General features: G+C 50.1%; 1 protein-coding gene across 2 annotated transcripts in view; it reads left to right on the top strand.

Moving 5' to 3' along the window:
* Positions 1-20,265, top strand: part of DDX31 (DEAD-box helicase 31) — a 38,519-nt gene that overhangs the window by 4,566 nt on the left and 13,688 nt on the right. The window contains exons 3-18 of one of the 2 annotated variants that reach the window (XM_075578750.1): positions 244-319; positions 1,421-1,464; positions 1,636-1,706; positions 2,397-2,461; positions 3,078-3,122; positions 3,530-3,571; positions 3,660-3,724; positions 4,274-4,393; positions 6,018-6,124; positions 6,637-6,863; positions 7,204-7,413; positions 9,462-9,521; positions 13,439-13,489; positions 15,024-15,163; positions 16,883-16,964; positions 19,508-19,619. In XM_075578750.1, the coding sequence (XP_075434865.1) occupies positions 244-319; positions 1,421-1,464; positions 1,636-1,706; positions 2,397-2,461; positions 3,078-3,122; positions 3,530-3,571; positions 3,660-3,724; positions 4,274-4,393; positions 6,018-6,124; positions 6,637-6,863; positions 7,204-7,413; positions 9,462-9,521; positions 13,439-13,489; positions 15,024-15,163; positions 16,883-16,964; positions 19,508-19,619 (1,517 nt within the window). The remainder of the gene's footprint in view (positions 1-243; positions 320-1,420; positions 1,465-1,635; positions 1,707-2,396; positions 2,462-3,077; positions 3,123-3,529; positions 3,572-3,659; positions 3,725-4,273; positions 4,394-6,017; positions 6,125-6,636; positions 6,864-7,203; positions 7,414-9,461; positions 9,522-13,438; positions 13,490-15,023; positions 15,164-16,882; positions 16,965-19,507; positions 19,620-20,265) is intronic. The other variant, XM_075578751.1, reaches the window with a different exon arrangement.

Raw genomic sequence — 20,265 nt, 5'->3', positions numbered from 1 at the left:
CTGAGTCTAAATGGTCTCTCGTGGTTACATTCCTGCCATCGGGTTCAAATAGTCTTCCATTGCAATGACTCTAATTCATCGGGAGAGGACAATCAAGCTTTTGGTTAAAGCGCAAAATCAATAATAATGACCATTATAAATGTACAGGCCACGGGTTGTGCTGGCGGTTCTAAGCCGTGCTGTGCGTGTTCATGAGATAAAGAACCATTGTAATAATAATATCATTTATATATTTTTTCACAGACCCAAAGTGAAGCAGCTGCAAGAAGAGGTGTTCACCTCGGACTCGTTCTCTGAGCTGGGGCTGCACCCGCATCTGGTCAGCCAATTTACTGCTTTTTATACATTTTACTGTCTCAAAGTCACAATAAGGGGGGGGGGGGGGGTTGGGGGAGGAGGGGGGGGGGGTGTTTGGGGGAATTCCTCACATGCCCAAACATTCGCTTTTGCCATTATTTGCACATGCAGAATGCAGACACTTTATTCATGATCCCTGATTTTTTTTATTTTTTATTATTATTGTAAATGAGAACTCCAGCGATGGGTTAATGTCAGGTATTGGCTTTCTGAGCGCCGGATTGCTGCACGTCAACTGCTGATGGTACTCTAACTCCTGAGTGCCTGAATCTCTGGCGGTGATATTGCAATGGAGTTTCAATACCTAAAACGGGCATTTATAGCAGCCCCGTGCCTCTGTATACTAGCCCCGTGCCTCTGTATACTAGCCCCGTGCCTCTGTATTCAAGCCCCGTGCCTCTGTATACAAGCCCCGTGCCTCTGTGTACAAGCCCCGTGCCTCTGTATACAAGCCCCGTGCCTCTGTATACAAGCCCCGTTCCTCTGTATACAAGCCCCGTGCCTCTGTATACAAGCCCCGTGCCTCTGTATACAAGCCCCGTGCCTCTGTATACAAGCCCCGTGCCTCTGTATACAAGCCCCGTGCCTCTGTATACAAGCCCCGTGCCTCTGTATACAAGCCCCGTGCCTCTGTATACAAGCCCCGTGCCTCTGTATACAAGCCCCGTGCCTCTGTATACAAGCCCCGTGTCTCTGTATACAAGCCCCGTGTCTCTGTATACAAGCCCCGTGCCTCTGTATACAAGCCCCGTGCCTCTGTATACAAGCCCCGTGCCTCTGTATACAAGCCCCGTGCCTCTGTATACAAGCCCCGTGCCTCTGTATACAAGCCCCGTGCCTCTGTATACAAGCCCCGTGCCTCTGTATACAAGCCCCGTGCCTCTGTATACAAGCCCCGTGCCTCTGTATACAAGCCCCGTGCCTCTGTATACAAGCCCCGTGCCTCTGTATACAAGCCCCGTGCCTCTATATACAAGCCCCGTGTCTCTATATACAAGCCCTGTGCCTTTATCTTGGTGTCGCCCTGAAAGTGATTTGCAGGTTTTTATTTACCCCTCTGTAGGTTTCTACGATCACCACGGTCTTGAATATGACACGTATGACCAGGTTGGTATTAATGGCATTAATCCTTTGCAGCCTTCGTGGTAATGGTAAAGCATTTTTCGTAGCTTGCACATGCTGACCCCTCTGGGTTAACTAAGAGACAGAAATAAGCAAACGGATCTGGAGGTGTACTTATGTTCTTAACACGGTGTGTGTGTGTGTGTGTTATCCTAGTGTCCAGAAGCTGACAATCCCGGCACTCCTCTTGGGCAAAGATGCTATGGTGCAGTCACAGACAGGCTCTGGTGAGTTATGTGACATTATTCATTGTTTCAGAACCATCTCTTATGTGGGCAGAGATAAATCCCCACCTATAATGGTCAAGACCTGTACACACGAGAGCTTGACCCCCACCTCCATCTAAGATGCAGAACTATCCCAGACACACACTTCCCACAGGAGACACAGAGAGAGCTTACGGGTGTAGTATAGCACACAAGGAGCTGAGCTCCAACTCCCAGCATCCATCCTTCCGGAAACAGGCATAGTCTATAGCTGGGGTGGCCAACTCCAGTCCTCAAGGGCCACCAACAGGTCAGGTTTTACGGATATCCCTGCTTCAGCACAAGTGGCTCAGTCATTGACTGAGCCACTGATTGAGTCACTCCAGTCCTCAAGGGCCACCTGTGCTGAAGCGGTGATATCCTGACAACCTGGCCTGTTGGTGGCCCTTGAGGACTGGAGTTGGCCACCCCTGGTGTAGACAGATGTTGGTCCATTGACCAGTGATATGGAACCAGTGACCTAACCTACATTAAGGGATTATGTAAAACCTATTTAATAGACAGGGTGATATGTGACACACAGCGTATAATGTAACTGTAAAATCCTGAAAAGGGGTGCAGCTTGTTTAATTTAATAGCATAGAGTGAAGGTGGTTTTCATAGTGCCTGGGAAGGATGAGCACTAGTCTTGTTTCCTGCCAATTCCTGCAGGGAAAACATTGGCCTACGGAGTTCCACTTGTCCAGGCTCTTCAAGGAATGGCTACCAAGATCCAGGTAATGGACATTCACCGGATTATAATGTGACCGGTCCTACCAGGGGATAAAGTGACTTTGGAGACCGTTTAAAGACCCCGGTTTGTTCTGAGAGATTGGAGGCTAAAATACATGTCATCAGGCCCTATTTATAAAAACCACTATACCAGTTTTGTGGTGGAGGCTCCTCGTGTATTTTGACTTCCCAAATGGTAAACTGTCTTGGGTGGGAGCACTTTTAAAGAGAGACGGTTTATGGCATCTTTCAACTGTAAAATAGGACCTCTGCATTTGTGTCTTAGAAGCCTCCAGTGTATCAGCCCCACTCACTGTTTGTTGGGGCAGCTTTGCAATGCCTTGCTGGTCTCTTCAGCAGCGAATGGGTTAAAATGTGACCAGCATGTGTGTCCATCTTCAACTTGGGTGGTTTATAGAATGCTCCTGCTTGTGTAGTGAATTGGTTAATTAAAAGACATAAAACTGATCTATAGGGATTTCATAAATGGTTTCTATTTAATGGTTCAACCAATAGCCAAAGTATATCATGAATCTGTTTTCTGGTTCACAAGTCTTCATTCTTCCCATCAAGTAGGAACATCGTTTCAATTAACATGGTCAATGTTTATCTCTCCGACAGCGCAGCGACGGTCCGTATGCCCTCATTTTAGTTCCTACCAGAGAGGTAAGAAACGTAGGGTTGGAATGATCGTTGGCACTGGGCATGACCAAGGTCATGCCAAAGCATTCTGGGTGCCGACAATGATTACAGCTGCTGTGCCCTGGTTTTTGTCCCTGATGGGGCAGCTTACTTGACCTAACGAGACTGACATCCTTTGTGTGGTTCTATATTCAGGCTTTGGGTGCAGCACCCGCCCCATTTTAGCTAATACCCCTAGATTAGAGTAATGGTCCATGTTTCTAGTGAGGGTTCACCTGTTAATCTCCCAGTTGTCTTCCTGACCCTGAAGAGGTTAACCCCATTGTTTCAGGAGCTGTTTGCACCCCGATTCAGCTGATTAAATAAAATATAAAGTGTCGATGTGACGGAATGGGGGATCCACCATCCACTGATCCTTCTCTTTCCCTCAGCTGGCTCTACAGAGCTTCACCACCATCCAGAAGCTGCTGAAGGTCAGTATGCCCTCTGTGGTCTTGGTCCAGCCTCGACGTCACCGTGAATGTGTTGCATTGGAGTACATAGCATTGTCTGTCTTTCCAGCCTTTCACCTGGATTGTGCCTGGCGTGCTGATGGGAGGAGAGAAGAGGAAGTCTGAGAAGGCCAGGTAACACGAAACCCGCCTTCTAACCCTAGTGCAGGGCACCTCAACTCATGTCTTCAAGACGCCCCCAACAGGTCAGGTTTTAAGCATGCTCCAGCACTGATTGAGCCACCTGTGCTGACGCTGGGATTGCCTTAAAACCTGACCTGTTGGGGGGGTTGGAGGGGTATTGAGGACTGGAGGTGAGCACCCCTGCCCTAGTCTGTCCCAATCTCCCAATCATCACACAGTGATTGGCTTCAGACCCCTTGTCCATATGCTGAGAAGCACACGGGAAGCACACGGGAAGCACACGGGAAGCACACGGGAAGCACGGGGGTGGTTTCCCAGGCGCTTTAATGGAAAGGAAAGTTTCGTTACCTGCATTACCTCACCAACCACGTCAAATAAGGGTCTTAAAGGGCTTATTCTATATTCTGGGGAATTTGGGGCTAATTAATGTTTGTTGCTTCAGTAAATTACATCACAACGTGCAATAAATCTGCCTTTCTTTTTTGCCGATTCACTCTTTTGTTACGTTACCTTTTCTTCCCCTTTTGTGCTACAAACCAGGCTGCGCAAGGGAATAAACATCCTCATTTCCACCCCGGGGAGGCTGCTCGACCACATCAAGTCCACCAAGAGTATCCACTTCACTCGGGTCTGCTGGCTGATCGTGGACGAAGCTGACAGGTAGTAAAATGTGCTGCAGAAGGCTTGTTCTTAGCCCCCTCACCTGTGTGTGTGTGTGTGTGTGTGTGTGTGTGTGTGCGCGTGTGTGTGTGTGTGTGTGTGTGTGTGTGTGTGTGTATGTGTGTGTGCGCGTGTGTGTGTGTGTGTGTGTATGTGTGTGTGTGTGTGTGTGTGTGTGTGTGTGTGTGTGTGTGTGTGTGTGTGTGTGTGTGTGTCGTGTACGTTACCATCCAGCAGAACAGCAAAGAGAGGCAGCACTCAGAGGTAAGTCAGCAAAACAATGTATTGAAACACACAAAAATCAGACGTTTCGATCCCCAGAGGGATCTTTTTTTCCTGGGGGTGTGACAGGCACTCCAATCTCAAAAACATGAATTTTAATAGCTCAACGTTTCGGCTACATCTAGAGCTTTTCGGGCAAAACGTTAAGCAAGTAAAATTCCCGTTTTTGCGATGGGAGAGCCAGTCCTTTATTGCTTTATTATCCCTCGGACGCCATGCACCCAGATAAAGCTACGCACTGTTCAGAGTTATGAGTGCCGTGTGTGTGTGTGTGTGTGTATTTAGCCAATTTTTGTAGGGCGACCCATCGATTCCAGCCTCTCTGCTAACTGTGACTTGGTAATGCCGGCTGCTGTGTTGCTGCCTTCGCTCCTGTGTAAGCTATTAACACAGTAGCCGTCAGCGCATGCGTTCACGCTCGCTCAGGGCGCAGCTGCTGTGTTAATCGCTTACCCAGGAGCGGACGCGCGGGCTCTCAGCAGCAGAACCAGATTATAAGGCGAGTATGGACTTTTCAATATAACTTTATTGAAAAAAAAACCTTGCCTTATAATTGGCAAAACCGGTATGTCTTTATTTATATAGCGCCATCCAGGTGCACAGCGCGTCACAGCAGTAATGCACGCAGCATAACACATAATGGGAAAAGGCGCTGCAGGCATAAAAGTAACATTAGGATAAGGAGTGCCTGTCCCGAAGAGCTTACAATCTAAGTAGTAAGTAGGGAGAACTTACAGAGACAGTGGGAGGGTGTTCTGGTAAGTGCATCTGCAAGGGGCCACGGTCAGTGCATATGAGATGTGTAGTGTCAGCCACGGAGCTACTCGTATGCTTCGTTAAGGAAGTGTGTTTTAAGAAAGGTCCTAATGATGCAGGGAGAGGGTGCCAGTCGGATGTTGAGGGGAAGCACATTACAGAGGTGTGGGGCAGTGAGCGAGAGAGGTTTTAGGAGGGAGAGGTCTTTAGATACAAAAGGGGCAGAGAGAAGACATCCTTGAGCAGAACGCAAGAGTCGGGCAGGTGATTCCACCGGAATCCGTTCTGGGAGTAGCGTTGGATAGTGAAACCGTTGTAAAGTGAGTCCCATGTTAATCAGTGGCGGTGAGCGTCGGATAACACATTCCGGCGTCGGATAACGGCCCTTAGGGTGGCATTGTAAAGCGTTGGATATGCCATTTGTTGTAAAGTGAAACGTTGGATAACGAGGACTGCCTGTAATTGTAATATTAACGTTTTCACGGTGTGATGGATATAGGTCGCCCCCCCTTTAACCTGTCTCGGGCGGCCCCCCCGCTGCGCTCTTCTCCCAGGCCGAGTAATTAGGAACGTGTGTTCTTCATAGGATCCTGGACCTGGGCTTTGAGAAGGACGTCACGGCCATACTGAACGCAGTGAACGCGCAGTGTCCGGAGAGACAGAACGTGCTGCTCTCCGCTACGCTCAGCGAGGGTAAGAAATACTCTGAAACTCTCGCCACTTCCCCTGCTCTGCTCTTTACTGATCCGTTTATAGGCTAACTGCTGAGGCGCCACGGCTGGGTTGGGTCCCTCATTCAACATTCTGTGTCCAGTCTCTTTCCCCGCAAGAGGGGCCTGCAATGCATTGCAGCTCAATGAGTTGCTGTCCCCTTCGGGTAGTGACGGGGTTAATTCCAGCCGCAACAACAAAGGTTGTTTTATTTGAATTGATTTTTTTTAAAATAATGATTATTATAGTATTTACTTTCAAAAAGTTACAAGTGAGCGGCATAGTGAGGGAAAATATATTCTTATAGGTGTAGCTAATGAATCGCTGGACAGAAGAGCTTACACTCACTCGCCTTTGTGGTGCCTGATGCACAATGATAAAGACATTAGTTAAAAGGGCCACAAGTAGCTGGCAGAGGGTCTGCAGCCGGGTGAACTTTTGGAGTTAGAGCCTCCTGCTTCTCTAACTGCTTCCTCCGCTTCTCCTGGGTTTAGGAGTGACACGTTTAGCTGGCATCAGTTTGCACAAGGCGGTGACGGTCACAGAGGACTCCAGCAGTGACGCCAAGCCATCAGTGAAACCCGTGGCAGAGCCGTCCGAGCAGAGCGATAAAGACGCGTCCAGCTTTGCCATGCCGGAGAAGCTGCACCAGTACGCAGTGGTGGTCCCCAGCAAGCTGAAGCTGGTCACGCTGGCGGCGTTTATTCTAGGGAAATGGAAGGTGAGATCCCGAGGCGGGAGGCCCTTATCTGCCCCTGTGTAGGAAGTGTTTTATTAAGTCAGCAATATGGTCATGCGGCAGCTGCGCATCATGACGGCATCAGTGGGGGGCATTGCGGAGGGGATTACTCTGATGGATAGGGAACATGTTTAACAATGTGTTACTGTTACCGGGACACAGATTCCTCTGTGGGACTGAAGCATCCACTCGACCTAGAGAGTTGGCCAGAGGTTTAACTACTTCAGTTTTGAATAGCCCAGTGGGATTGGAAGGACTTAACCCTTTATTGGCAGAGTTACCTGCAATTACTATTAGATGGGCGTTCTCACCCTATTAACAGGTTGGGCTGTACAATGATGATGACGCGTGTATTTCATATTCACCACACCCGCAGTTTGATAAGAATCAGAAGATTATAGTTTTCTTCCCGAGCTGTGAGCTGGTAGAATTCCACCATACTTTGCTGAGCAGCGTCCTGGCGCCCAGAGGCCCAGACAGCCAGAAGGACTGCATGGCGTTCCTACGGCTTCACGGGAGCATGGAGCAGGAGGTGAGTCTTTCTCATCCAATATCTTATCCTAAAAGTTCAAAGACATCTTTAGACTTCATTATATCCTCTTACACTGTCTTGCCATAGCCATTCACTGTATCGCTGCACGCAGTAAGTTACATTGCACACGCGAGGTATCACTGCACACAGTAAGTTACATTGCACACGCCCTGTATCACTGCACACAGTAAGTTACATTGCACACGCACCGTATCACTGCACACAGTAAGTTACATTGCACACGCGACGTATCACTGCACACAGTAAGTTACATTGCACACGCGACGTATCACTGCACGCAGTAAGTTACATTGCACACGCGACGTATCAGTGCACGCAGTAAGTTACATAGCACACGCCCTGTATCACTGCACACAGTAAGTTACATTGCACACGCGACGTATCGCTGCACACAGTAGGTTACATTGCACACGCGACGTATCACTGCACACAGTAAGTTACATTGCACACGCGACGTATCGCTGCACACAGTAAGTTACATTGCACACGCGACGTATCGCTGCACACAGTAAGTTACATTGCACACGCTCCGTATCACTGCACACAGTAAGTTACATTGCACACGCGCCGTGTCGGTGCACACCGTAAGTTACATAGCACACATGTGCTGTGTCGGTGCACACTGTAAGTTACATTGCACACGCACCATGTCGGTGCACACCGTAAGTTACATAGCACACATGTGCTGTGTCGGTGCACACAGTAAGTTACATTGCACACGCACCATGCCGGTGCACACCATAAGTTACTGTGTCGTGCTCTGAACCGGCAGGTTTGGTCCTTTTTGTTGCTGGATGCGCGGATCAGGTTCTCTCCTCCTCCCCACCTGAGCGCATTAGTTTGGCCTAATCCTCCCCTGACCAGCTGTTAGCAGCAACAAGAGCGCCCTCCCTGGCTGGCTCCCCGGGAAGGGGGGGGGGGGCTCGGGTGTAATTAGTTCCTGATGTCCTCGAATTAGGAGCATTAATGGAACTAAACTGTGACTCCCAGATGGTGGCAGTCCTCCTCGCGTTTGAAATAAATTGGTAGTATCCTGCTTCTCTCTCCCATTATTTTACTGCCCCCCCCCCCACCCCCCTCCCGGTGGCTGAAAAGGACATTGCTTGCTCAGGACAAAGCACAAAACAGCCAAGTAACTTGATCCCTTTAATCTCCCCAGCACGGGATGGAACAAGGGCAGGGGCACAGGATGGGGCAGGGGCACTGGATGGGGCAGGCGCAGGAGATGAGGCATGGGATGGGGCAGGGGCACTGGATGGGGCAGGCGCAGGAGATGAGGCATGGGATGGGGCAGGGGCACTGGATGGGGCAGGGGCACTGTATGGGGCAGGAGATGAGGCATGGGATGGGGCAGGCGCAGGAGTAGGGGCATGGGATGGGGCAGGGGCACGGGATGAGGCAGAGGCAGGCGCTGGAGCAGAGGCGCTGGACAGGCAGGATGCTACAATAAAACCCTAAAAGCGGAGTATTGCAGGGAGCAGCACAATTGCTTCTGCTTTGACCCTTTTCCCTGAAGGCCCCCCTGGCCGAAAAGAGGTTAAAGCAGAACGACATAATAACAACTTTGTGTCATGCGTCGCTTCTCTCTCCGTGCGACCCAGCGCGTTTCCCGATTACTATAGAGTGCGGGACTCTGCACTGTATATAGAGTTTTACAGGCACAGCCTCTGCCCCAGTGAGCTTACAATCTATGCTTGGTGCCACAGGGAGACTGGCCCAAGGTCACAAGGAGCGGACACCAAAATTGGAAGTGTCACTGTAATCAGTCAGTGTTATATATTTCTCATTTGTGACCCCCTCTGCTGAAAATGAATAAGCTGCGTATCCCTAGTCACTGATACTCCTGGGATGTTGCAGACACGATCATTGTCTAACTTACATCTGTTACTTGTTTTGATTGTGGGGGGGATTTCTGTGTTTTTTTTACACCTCTCTCTGTTTATTGGAGCGTTATTTGGGGGCTGGGAGCCCCTGCGGATCCTCACGGAGGGGGCTGTGAAAGGTTGTCTTTGTACTCTGGGTTGCAGGAAAGGACGGATGTTTTCCAGCGGTTTGCTGCGGCCAGCGCTGGAATCCTGCTGTGTACGGTGAGTACGGCGCTCCCTCCGCCCACCCTCCAGCAGTCCGTGTCCCACGTCATAGGGGGCTGGGGGCAGGGTCCCTTCAATTCCACCGCCTGTTTTGAATGCAAGGCAGCATTGCAGTGATAGTAAAACCGTCACAGGGGGGGGAATGGGTGCGGTGGGGGCTGAGTGAGAATATTAAGGCAGGGACACGGGTTCTGATCTAACTGCGAAAGGATCGGGGTACTGTTTATTCCGAGAGAGGATTGGGGTACTGTTTATTCCGAGAGAGGATTGGGGTACTGTTTATTCCGAGAGAGGATTGGGGTACTGTTTATTCCGAGAGAGAGAATTGGGGTACTGTTTATTCCGAGAGAGAGAGAGAATCGGGGTACTGTTTATTCCGAGAGAGGATTGGGGTACCGTTTATTCAGAGAGAGGGGATTGGGGTACTGTTTATTCCGAGAGAGTGAGAATTGGGGTACTGTTCATTCTAAGAGAGAGGGAGGATTGGGGTACTGTTGAGAGAAAGAGAGAATCGGAGTACTGTTTATTCTAAGAGAGAGAATCAGGGTACTGTTTATTCTGAGAGAGAAGATTGGGGTACTGTTTATTCTAAGAGAGAGGATTGGGGTACTGTTTATTCTAAGAGAGAGGATTGGGGTACTGTTTATTCTAAGAGAGAGGATTGGGGTACTGTTTATTCAAAGAGAGAGGATTGGGGTACTGTTTATTCTAAGAGAGAGGATTGGGGTACTGTTTATATCCGAGAGAGAGGATTGGGGTACTGTTTATTCCGAGAGAGAGGATTGGGGTACTGTTTATTCCGAGCGAGAGAATCGGGGTGCTGTTTATTCCACAAGAGAGAATCGGGGTGCTGTTTATTCCGACAGAGAGAGAATCAGGGTGCTGTTTATTCCACGAGAGAGAGAGAATCGGGGTGCTGTTTATTCCGAGAGAGAGAATTGGGGTACTGTTTATTTCAGCGGACATACTGTAGCAGTGAAAGGGATGGGAAGAGATCTTGGATAAGGGCATATCCAGCCAGTCTGTGCGGCCGGGATTGTCGGCTGAACAGTGACAATAACTCTTGTATTCAGACTGCTCTGTGTACACAGCCCCGGATACAGCAATCCAATCCAAACCGGTGTAAATATTCTCTGTGCAGAAAGAGCTTACAATTGAAATGAGCCAATGTCTCGGTCCTTGGATGCCCTTCATCTCCCCTCCACTGGCAGGAGACGGCTGCGTTTAATATCTCTTCTGCGCGGCTCTGGCACGCTGCAGCAGCAGCAGCAGCCAGTTTGTGCGCACGATTGCACGGCCGCGGACCTGCTGCATGCTACAGAAGGCTGCACAATTAGCTCCCTAATAGAGGCAGCTGTTGATGGGGAGAACGTGTGAAGCTCGGAGCTTCCTACCCACCACCAACTTGTAAATTACAGCTATCTGGAGTAATTAGAGCCGAAAACGGCTTAGCCGACGGCAGACGGGAGGAGGAGCGTTGCTTAACCCCTTGGGCGCCAGAGGGGCCTGGCAACTCCTTGCTCGAGCGTCTAGTCTAGGTGTGGCCAACTGCAGTCCTCAAGGGCAAACCAACAGGCCCAGCTTCAGCACAGGTGGCTCAGTCTTTGACTGAGCCACTGATTGAGCCACCTGTGCTGCAGCAGGGATATCCTGAAAACCTGGCCTGTTGGTGGCCCTTGAGGACTGCAGTTTAGTCAACATTCCACCAAGCCGCCCTCCCCTCCCCTCCCCGCACTGTAAAAGAGTGCAGCTTTATTCAAATGAATACACACACATATATATTTATTCACACACACACACACACACACACACACACACACACGTTTGTGTGTGTGTATATATATATATATGTATATGTATATGTGTATATATATATATATATATGTGTGTGTGTGTGTGTGTGTGTGTATATGTATGAGAGGGAAAGATGGATCATACAAATATATACACACACACACGTGTGTATATGTGTGTGTGTGTATATGTGTGTATATATATATATAGAGAGAGAGAGAGAGAGAGAGAGAGAGAGAGAGAGAGAGAGAGAGAATACATATATGTGTGTGTGAGTATATATACATACACACGATACATACACATGATACACACACACACACACATTACACAGGCTCTTGAGAACCAGAATTTGCTGACTTGGACAGGATTGGGACGTGGTGATGACACCGAGTTAGGCTATTGTGGATCTGGACACTGCGCGCTCCGTCCCTGGCTCTGAGCAGCCTCCGTCAGGCCTGGAAGGCACAGATGGAAGTCAGCTTGCTCAGGTGCCCGCCTGTCAGCCGGATTAAAATGACTCATTTATTTGCCGTAGAAAGTTCACCAAGTATGGCAGCTAGCAGGGCAAGCGGGGGCCTTCAGCGCCTCCGCCAGAGAGAGCGAGGCAGCCGTTCCGCCCTTCCTGGCCTGCCAAAAGTCATTATTGCAGAGAGTAGAGAGCCATCAGCAGGGAAGAGCCCCCCGTCGTCACAGCGACAGATTGGGCTGCGTAATCAAGGCAGGCTGAGCGAAGCGTAGGAGGCCGGGCCTCTTGGCTGGAGGCTCCACAAAATGGCAACATGAGTTAGCGTGGCTGAGTAAACAGCAAAACATTTTCTAAATGACCTTTTTGCTTCCTTCCTTTAGCTGCAGATGGGCGTGCTGCCAGGGGGAGGCAAGGAGGCGTCTAGGACTTTGTCCGCGGACGGAAATGTTTGCAGGCGGCTTCTTGCGTCCTCTTCCACTAATCCGGCAGCGCAGGCTCGGTGTACACGTTGGTAATGTGATCTTGTGAGCCGCACTCGGGTGACTCTCGCGGCACACAGGGTTTATTTGATGACCGTTAGCCACGCCCTGCACCAACCGCTCCCACTTACCCTAACCTCCGTTCTGAGCTGGTACGCGCAGCTCTGCACCCCGTGCTTACGCTAGCTCTGCGCCATGCACATGCAGCTCTGCCCTCTCCACACCGCTCCCTGCATGCATATGTACGTTCAGCTCTGCACCCCATACACACGTGTGCGCACAGCTAATATGCGCGGCTCTGCACGCACATGCACATACAGCACTGCATGCACAGCTCTGCACTCCACACGCACATGTACGTACAGCTCTGCACCCCATATACACACCACTCTGCACCCCCCACGCACGCAGCTCTGCCCCCCACGCACGCACCTCTGCCCCCCACGCACGCGCCTCTGCCCCCCACGCACGCGCGCAGCTCTGCAGCCTGCATGCGCAGCTTTGTCTCTGCACCTCCGTTGCACACTGTAACCTTCTCTGCTATTCTCCGACCCCCAGCGCCCCCCTCTCCTTACATTTTTCTTCTTATACACCCATGACTCAAGCTCATATTTATTGCTGAAGACCACAGCCCAGTCTCTGAACCTCGGTTACATGTATGACTTTGACATACATGTAACTTAGTCCTGCCCCTGCAGCATGTCCATTCTCTGCATTTTCCGTGCGCACTAACACTGCGGAGCAGTCTACATCCCCTATCTGCAGCTTTCCTAACCACTCGCCGCTCTGTGAACACGCCTGAATCCCCGCGGTGTTAGGAGAGGGCAGACGGCCGTCCTTGTGGGAATTCACATCCTCGGGGCCTTGCAACTCATAGGGTTATTGTTTTCTAACGGCCACGTCTTGTCCTGGAAGAGCTTGGTTGGCGTGCAGTGGCTGTAATAATGATTGTGCTGTTCCCTGGTAATGATTTAATCTGTCTCGTTATCCTGTCATACCTGCTGTGATCATTAAATGATAGCCACACTTCTTAAGTGCTAAGAAGTTGGAAACAGGTGGATGATGGGGCTTAGTTATAGGGCTGTAGTCACCGTTGCACAGGTAAGAAGTGCCTTTCTGTCCTGGCCTCTGGCCTTTCTGTTTATTGATTGCTCTTTTTCCGCCTCCTGCAGGATGTAGCAGCGCGGGGGCTGGACCTTCCCCAGGTGACCTGGATAGTGCAGGTGAGCGCCCGTGAGTCGTATGGCACAGAGCAGCTGTTGCGTCGGCGTGTTTATGACATCATATGTCTGCCCACGGGTCTTCTAGGATTTCCCTTCCTGGTCATCTTGATGCCAATCACGCTCCACTAATAACTTTATTTCATATGGCGCTTTCCTCCCAATGGGACTCAAAGCGCGTCACGATTAACGTGTAGCGCGCGGTACGCTGAACATAGGATTATTACAGACATAGACCCTGCCCAAATTAATTTATAATCTATGATTTTGGTGCCTGAGGCACAGAGAGAGAAAGTGACTTGCCCAAGGTCACAAGTAGCCGACACCGGGAATTGAACCAGGTTCCCCTGATTCAAACTCAGTGTAATTGTTTACTGAGTGTCTTTACTCACTGAGCCGCGCCTCCTCTCCTAGCTGACTAATAATTCTCTATTCATGTGTAGCTGCTAAAGGCAAGGACCAAAATAATAATAATTTGTGGGCTACAATATTTGCATGGAAATGTTCTGACTCCAGTTCGCTGAGGGTGAGAGAGTTTGCAGGACTGGACCATGTCTGCTCAGCTGTGAGTGTCTTGCACCTTGTGCGTCTGCAGGTAGCACTGCTATGTATAGGTACCAATACTGGTGACGACGGTCTGACAGGACACGGCCCTGCTCGCTAATCAAGAGGAGGGTTGAAGCCTTCCAACTTCTCAGGCGCCGAGCCTGCCGGTGTCTCAGAGAACAGATGCTCGCAGGCTAACGATGAGACAGGGAGAGGAGTGGAAGAGGAGAGAGGGAGACGGGCAGGTGCCTGAGAGATGGGGCCCATTATCTAGCAAATCTAGCAGGCGTTTTGCCTTGACGTGTCAGGCAGCCACGCTCTCCTGACAGCCACGCTCTCCTGACAGCCACTTCTGAGCTGATCTCTCTCGTGCCAGGCTGATGCATTTCTCAGCGGCTGTTTGAGAAGGCCAGAAGACATTGTTATATTTGGGACTTAACTCCAGTGTAATTGGGGTTCTACGAGTCATCCCAGGAATTGGTCACTCGCTGTGTGCAAATCTCTCCTCTCTCTTCACTCCTCTCCTCACTCCTCTCTCACTCTCTCACTTCTCTCTCACTCTTTCTCACTTCACTCACTCCTCTCTCTTTCTCACTCCTCTGTCTCGCCCTCTGTCTCGCCCTCTCCCTCAGTCTCGCCCTCTCCCTCTGTCTCGCCCTCTCCCTCTGTCTCGCCCCCTCTCTCTGTCTCGCCCCCTCTCTCTGTCTCGTCCCCTCCCTCCTGTCTCGCCCCCTCCCTCCTGTCTCCCCCCTCCCTAGTGTCTCGCCCCCTCCCTAGTGTCTCGCCCCCTCCCTAGTGTCTCGCCCCCTCCCTCCTGTCTCGCCCCCTCCCTCCTGTCTCGCCCTCTGTCTCGCCCACTCCCTAGTGTCTCGCCCCCTCTTTCCTGTCTCGCCCCCTCCCTCCTGTCTCGCCCTCTGTCTCTTTCACCCCTCCCTCTCTCTATGTATCCGTTTCCATTCATTCTTTCCACGTTTGTTTTCTTTCTCCCAAGTACAACGCGCCGTCGTCCGCCGCCGAATACATCCACCGCGTTGGACGCACTGCGCGGCTGGGAGCTCACGGGAGCAGCCTGCTCATCCTCATCCCATCAGAGAGCGACTACATGCGCACGCTGGCGGCTCACAAGATCGGGTGAGAGCGGCGCTCCGTGCAGACACCTCCGCGGTGGAGGCGCCGCACAATGACGCCTTCCTCTCGGCTGATATAATGTTTATATACAAATAAATAAAGCTGCAATATGTATCAATAAGACACTTAAATAGCTGCTTTTGTGGCCCAAAATGTCGAGTATCTTTATATTGTAGCTCTATTTATTTGTATATCTTCTGTACACACGGTTTGGGGACTTTGTACCTGTATTGATACAGGGTTTGGGATTTTTCTGTATGGTGAGATTATTGGCTAATTTTTGTCCAATTTAAATAAGTGTAAACATATTTATTTATGATAACTGAATAGGCTGTTTTATTTTTTCCTTTGACGCGTGTCCCATCACATTTCTATAGTATTACATTACGTGAAAATGGCCGTGTTACTCCAGTTGCCATAGTGCAGAGTAAGTGAGTACTTCAGTATTAGCTGATACTTTGCTGTATTTGGGCTGGCTCGATATTATAAGACAAGCTTTTAATAGTATTGCTGACCTGAGGAAGAGAGCAGAACTCTCAGAAGCTTGTCTTCTATCAATGGTTAGTCCAAATAACAAAGGTATCCCCTAATACCCAAGTACTCACTTACTCTGCAGTATAATATTGCACCGTGGCGCCAGGAAATGCCACGTGGGTAATATCATTTATTTGCTGTTTGCCTTCTTTGTACGCGTTCCTTGCCTATATTTACACTGGAATAAGTGGTGAAACAAAGCGCACAAGCAAAAAAGGAGCAGGAAGGACCCAGAATCAAAAATAGAATAAAAGGGCACTTTAATGTGACAAAAGACCCATCCAACGCGTTTCGCTGTGACGTTCGAAACGCGTTGGATGGGTCTTTTGTCACATTAAAGTGCCCTTTTATTCTATTTTTGATTCTGGGTCCTTCCTGCTCCTTTTTTGCTTGTGCGCTTTGTTTCACCACTTATTCCTGCTTACTACAATATTGGAAGCTGCACAGCCTGCCTACCACTCCCAGGATTTGTAGGTATTGCTTATTATTCAGGGGAACCTGCCAATGAGACTGATTGTGGGTGGGCTTGTACCATCTACCACTTGTCTTCAGGAGGATAGTACCGATACAAGTGGTCATTATGTACTAATACTATTACTCATTCCTTATACCTTGGATGAAGTGGTTTTGGCTTATAATATTCTTTTATTCCTGGCATTGGAGCGCTTTAGCCTATTTTTTCTATATTTACACCGCAATGTTGGCATGTTATTACGTCAACAAAATGGTCCAAAACAAAATGGCGGTCGGAATGTATTCACCAGGAAGAAGTCACGTGGGCGTTCACGCTTCGTTCAGCCATTGTCGATTTGTATTACGATCAGGAATAGAGAGATGACAAAAAACTGTTCCTACAAATAATTCCACTTGTTCGTTCATTTTTATCGCCGGTTTTTGGTTGTTGTCATCCAACAGAAAGGAAACGCAGTGTTATTTCAACACAGGGATATTCCCATGATGCCTTTCACCTGCGTTAGTTCACGCTGGGCCCCGGTTGGACAGCTCCTGGAGAAATATTTATTTTCGGGCTTTTAGCCCATAGTTCCGTCCCGAGGGACCGACATAATGTTACGAAGGGTGCAAATGTGCGCTCTGAAATGAGCAGAGAGCCTCGTCGTGATGTCATAGAGTTGACGCGCTCAGATTTCTGACCGATCTCCTTATCCCTTCCCGCCACATTTCTTTCAGCGTCTCCGAGATGAAGATGGAGGAGATTTTGGCCAACCTCCTGACGGTGGATTTTTTGAAAATCGCGCGTCCCGGAAGCAAGGTGAGGATTATGGGTTTTTAGACAAATCGAAACCCCCAGCCTGGGAGGAACTGTGCACCCCATCCTAATCATATGAAATAATACCGCATTATAACACAACAATTAACCCTTTGAGTGCAGGAGGGGTCATGGTGGCTGAGTGGCACAGTGTGGTCACGTGACCGCGGCGGCCATTTTGGAGGCATTGGAAGAGGAGGGACCCTCCTCCGTTCCCTCGCTGCTTGGATCAGGTCCTGCACTCCATGGGAAAATCTAACCCCTGAAAGGACAAGCCCTTTGAGCATGATGCAGTCACTACGTCATGAGACCCCGCCCCCGTTTCCCGGGGTACCAGTCCCCTTGACATGACTACGTCCTGGGGCACTCAAAGGGTTAATAGACTTATGGTGTCCTAACACATTATTGCTGGGAAATGCCTTGCACCCACCGCCAATCCCTTCATACCAGGCCTCCTGCCATCCTCTGCTCCCTTCCAGTTCCCATCACTTCCTCCCTTCTCCAACCAAGATATTACCCGGCTCTCCTCTCCCCCCCACCCCCCAAACTTCCGACGGGTCCCCGTTGGCCTCTTCTCCTTCCTCCATCCCGTCTCTGCTGCCCACCCCGTCCACCATCTTCCCTGCCACTCCGTTCTTCCTTCGCTGGCGAGACAGCACAGGACGTCACCCAAGGAGAACGGCAAACCTAAAGGGAAGAAGCATCCACCGTGGTCCCCCCTCTCCCCCCCCCCCCCCCCATCCCTCCCTTTGTAATATATTGCCATATTACCTCTAATCCCCTGGCAGTTGTGACATTGAGACAAGTCTTCTGTCACTTAAGCCTGAGCACTCTTTAATTTTCTCCCGGAATTCACAGCGGGGCCGCCTTTAATTTGAGGTCTTTATTGGAATTCTGAAGCGCCTCTCGCCTTCCCCCCCGGCTCTCAGATCTATTCTGAGCCCTGTTACAGACTGTATACAGTAACAAGAGAGGGGATTCAGCCCGGGCTGCAGCTTTGTTTGTTTAACGCTTCACCAGGGTTTTTGGGCTTATTCAGCCCTGGCCAGCCTGCTCTTCAATATTACTCCAACAACTGTTCTTCTCACACACTTACCATGCACCCCTCTCTCCCCCCCGTGCGCCTCCCCCCCCCCCTTTCTCTCTCTCTTCTCATTAATTTGGAGACGTTAGGGGGAGGAGGTTGTGTGTATGAGGGGGGGGGGGGGGGGGAGAGCTGAGATTTTTTATTTTTTCGTTATTAAAGTGCTTTAGTTTTAATAACCGCTGGATTGTGTCCACCTGGGAAAGGGTAACCAGTGTAATTTTGCATTTCATATTAAAAAAAAAATAATAATAATAAAAAAAATAAGAGAGGGGGAAAGTTACGCCGAGAAGTTGGGAGAAGTGCTTAAAGGTGCAGCGGGGAAGCAAAGGCACGAAAGCACTCAGCCACAACACGGCTTCTCTGGTACTTAACATCTGCTGTATATTACAGTATAAAACGCCTGATAATGTTTAAATTTAGACCCCCATCTGCAAACACCTGATATATACTGCTTATAATCTGAAGATGTACATAATAGATAATTCTATATAATATTAATATATACTGCTATTCAATACAAAGAGAGAATTACAGGGGCAGCAAGAAGCAGAGAGGCCGGGAATATCCCATCCGCAGTTACAGACGTGTTAGAATTAAAGCCGCAGTCCCTCGTTTGCTTTACTAATGATATAAATATACTGTATTAATATGCGTGTGCATTCCCCTGTTCTCTCTCATATCGGTGTGTGTGCTCCCCCCTCACTCCCTGTGTGCACCCTCCCCCCCTCCCCCTCCTACTCCCGTAACATTTTTATTACAATGTAATTTTTCTTCCTTTACCATTAATATTGGAGGGATTACCCTAGTCGGCCCTAGAGGCGGTTACTGTGTCATTTTACTGTTATTAAATCTAGTCTAAACTGCTTTATTATTCACTGCCTTCACTCTCTGTCTTTTCATTTAATTCCTCCCCCTCACCCCCCTCCCCCTGCCCATCACCTCCCCATACATCCCTCCCTTCATTCCCCTGCCCACCACCTCCCCATGCCTCCCTCCCTCCCTTCAACCCCCTGCCCACCACCTCCCCCCCCTGCCCACCACCTTCCTCTGCCTCCCCCCCGGCCCACCACCTCCCCATGCCTCCCTCCCTTCAACCCCCCCCCCCACCACCTCCCCATGCCTCCCACCCGTCAACCCCCTGCCCACCACCTCCCCATGCCTCCCTCCCTTCAACCCCCTGCCCATCACCTCCCCATGCCTCCCTGCCTTCAACTCCCTGCCCACCACCTCCCCATGCCTCCCTCCCTTCAACCCCCTGCCCACCACCTCCCTCCCTTCAACCCCCTGCCCACCACCTCCCCATGCCTCCCTGACCACCACCTCCCCATGCCTCCCTCCCTTCAAACCCCTGCCCACCACCTCCCCATGCCTCCCTCCCTTCAACCCCCTGCCACCCACCTCCCCATGCCTTTCCCCCCCTCCCCCCCTCCCTTTTGCACAACCTGATGCCTCCCTGCAGAAACCCAAGGCAACCGACCCTCAGGCTGTGCGGGAGAGAGCCACCGTCCTGCAGACAAAGTTTGAAGATTATGTGCATGCCAGTGCAGATACATCATTATGGGCAAAGAAAGGTGAGCACTACAGGTCCTGAAAAGGCTCTCAAACCGACCTATCCATCACGTTTGCTAACTTTGGGAAGAGCAGTTGGGCAGTGGTGAACCCCTATTCTGTGTGTACCTTTTTGTAGGCTATTTCCCTCCCCCTTCCCCCCCCTCCCCGCCCCCCCAAAAAAGGTTTAGCTGTGAACTTGCTGGGAGCAAGGCTCATTATACCCACACCACAGGAAACACTATTGCACACTGTACGTGTTACAATTCTATTACAGGTTACCATGCAACAGAACTGAACTTCTAAGTAACGTGCGTTTCGGCCTCCAGCTGGGGTAGTCAGCAGAGCGAGAATGGAATCTATTGAACTCTAAATCCGATACATCTGTTACTTCCGGGTTTAATTATGTTGTGCCAATAATCTGCAGAAGAATTGAAATGTACTACATTTGCCTGATTATAGGGTGACCCCGAAAATATGGGGACCCCCTAATTTCAGAAGCCGCTGAAAAGAAAACAGTTTGTACACACTTGCGCACACACAAACACACACACACATTCTGCGTCTCTGTGTGTCTGGGTTTGACCATCCTGCCCCAAGCAACATGGCTGCCTCGGGCCCCCAAAGTGAAGCTTCCTCCATGTTGCCCTCCTAACACATACAGCTGAC

This window comes from Ascaphus truei, chromosome 21, assembly GCF_040206685.1.
Source record: "Ascaphus truei isolate aAscTru1 chromosome 21, aAscTru1.hap1, whole genome shotgun sequence".
NCBI lineage: Eukaryota > Metazoa > Chordata > Amphibia > Anura > Ascaphidae > Ascaphus > Ascaphus truei.
Note: the sequence above shows the minus strand (reverse complement) of the source record. Positions and strands in the feature narration are given on the sequence as shown.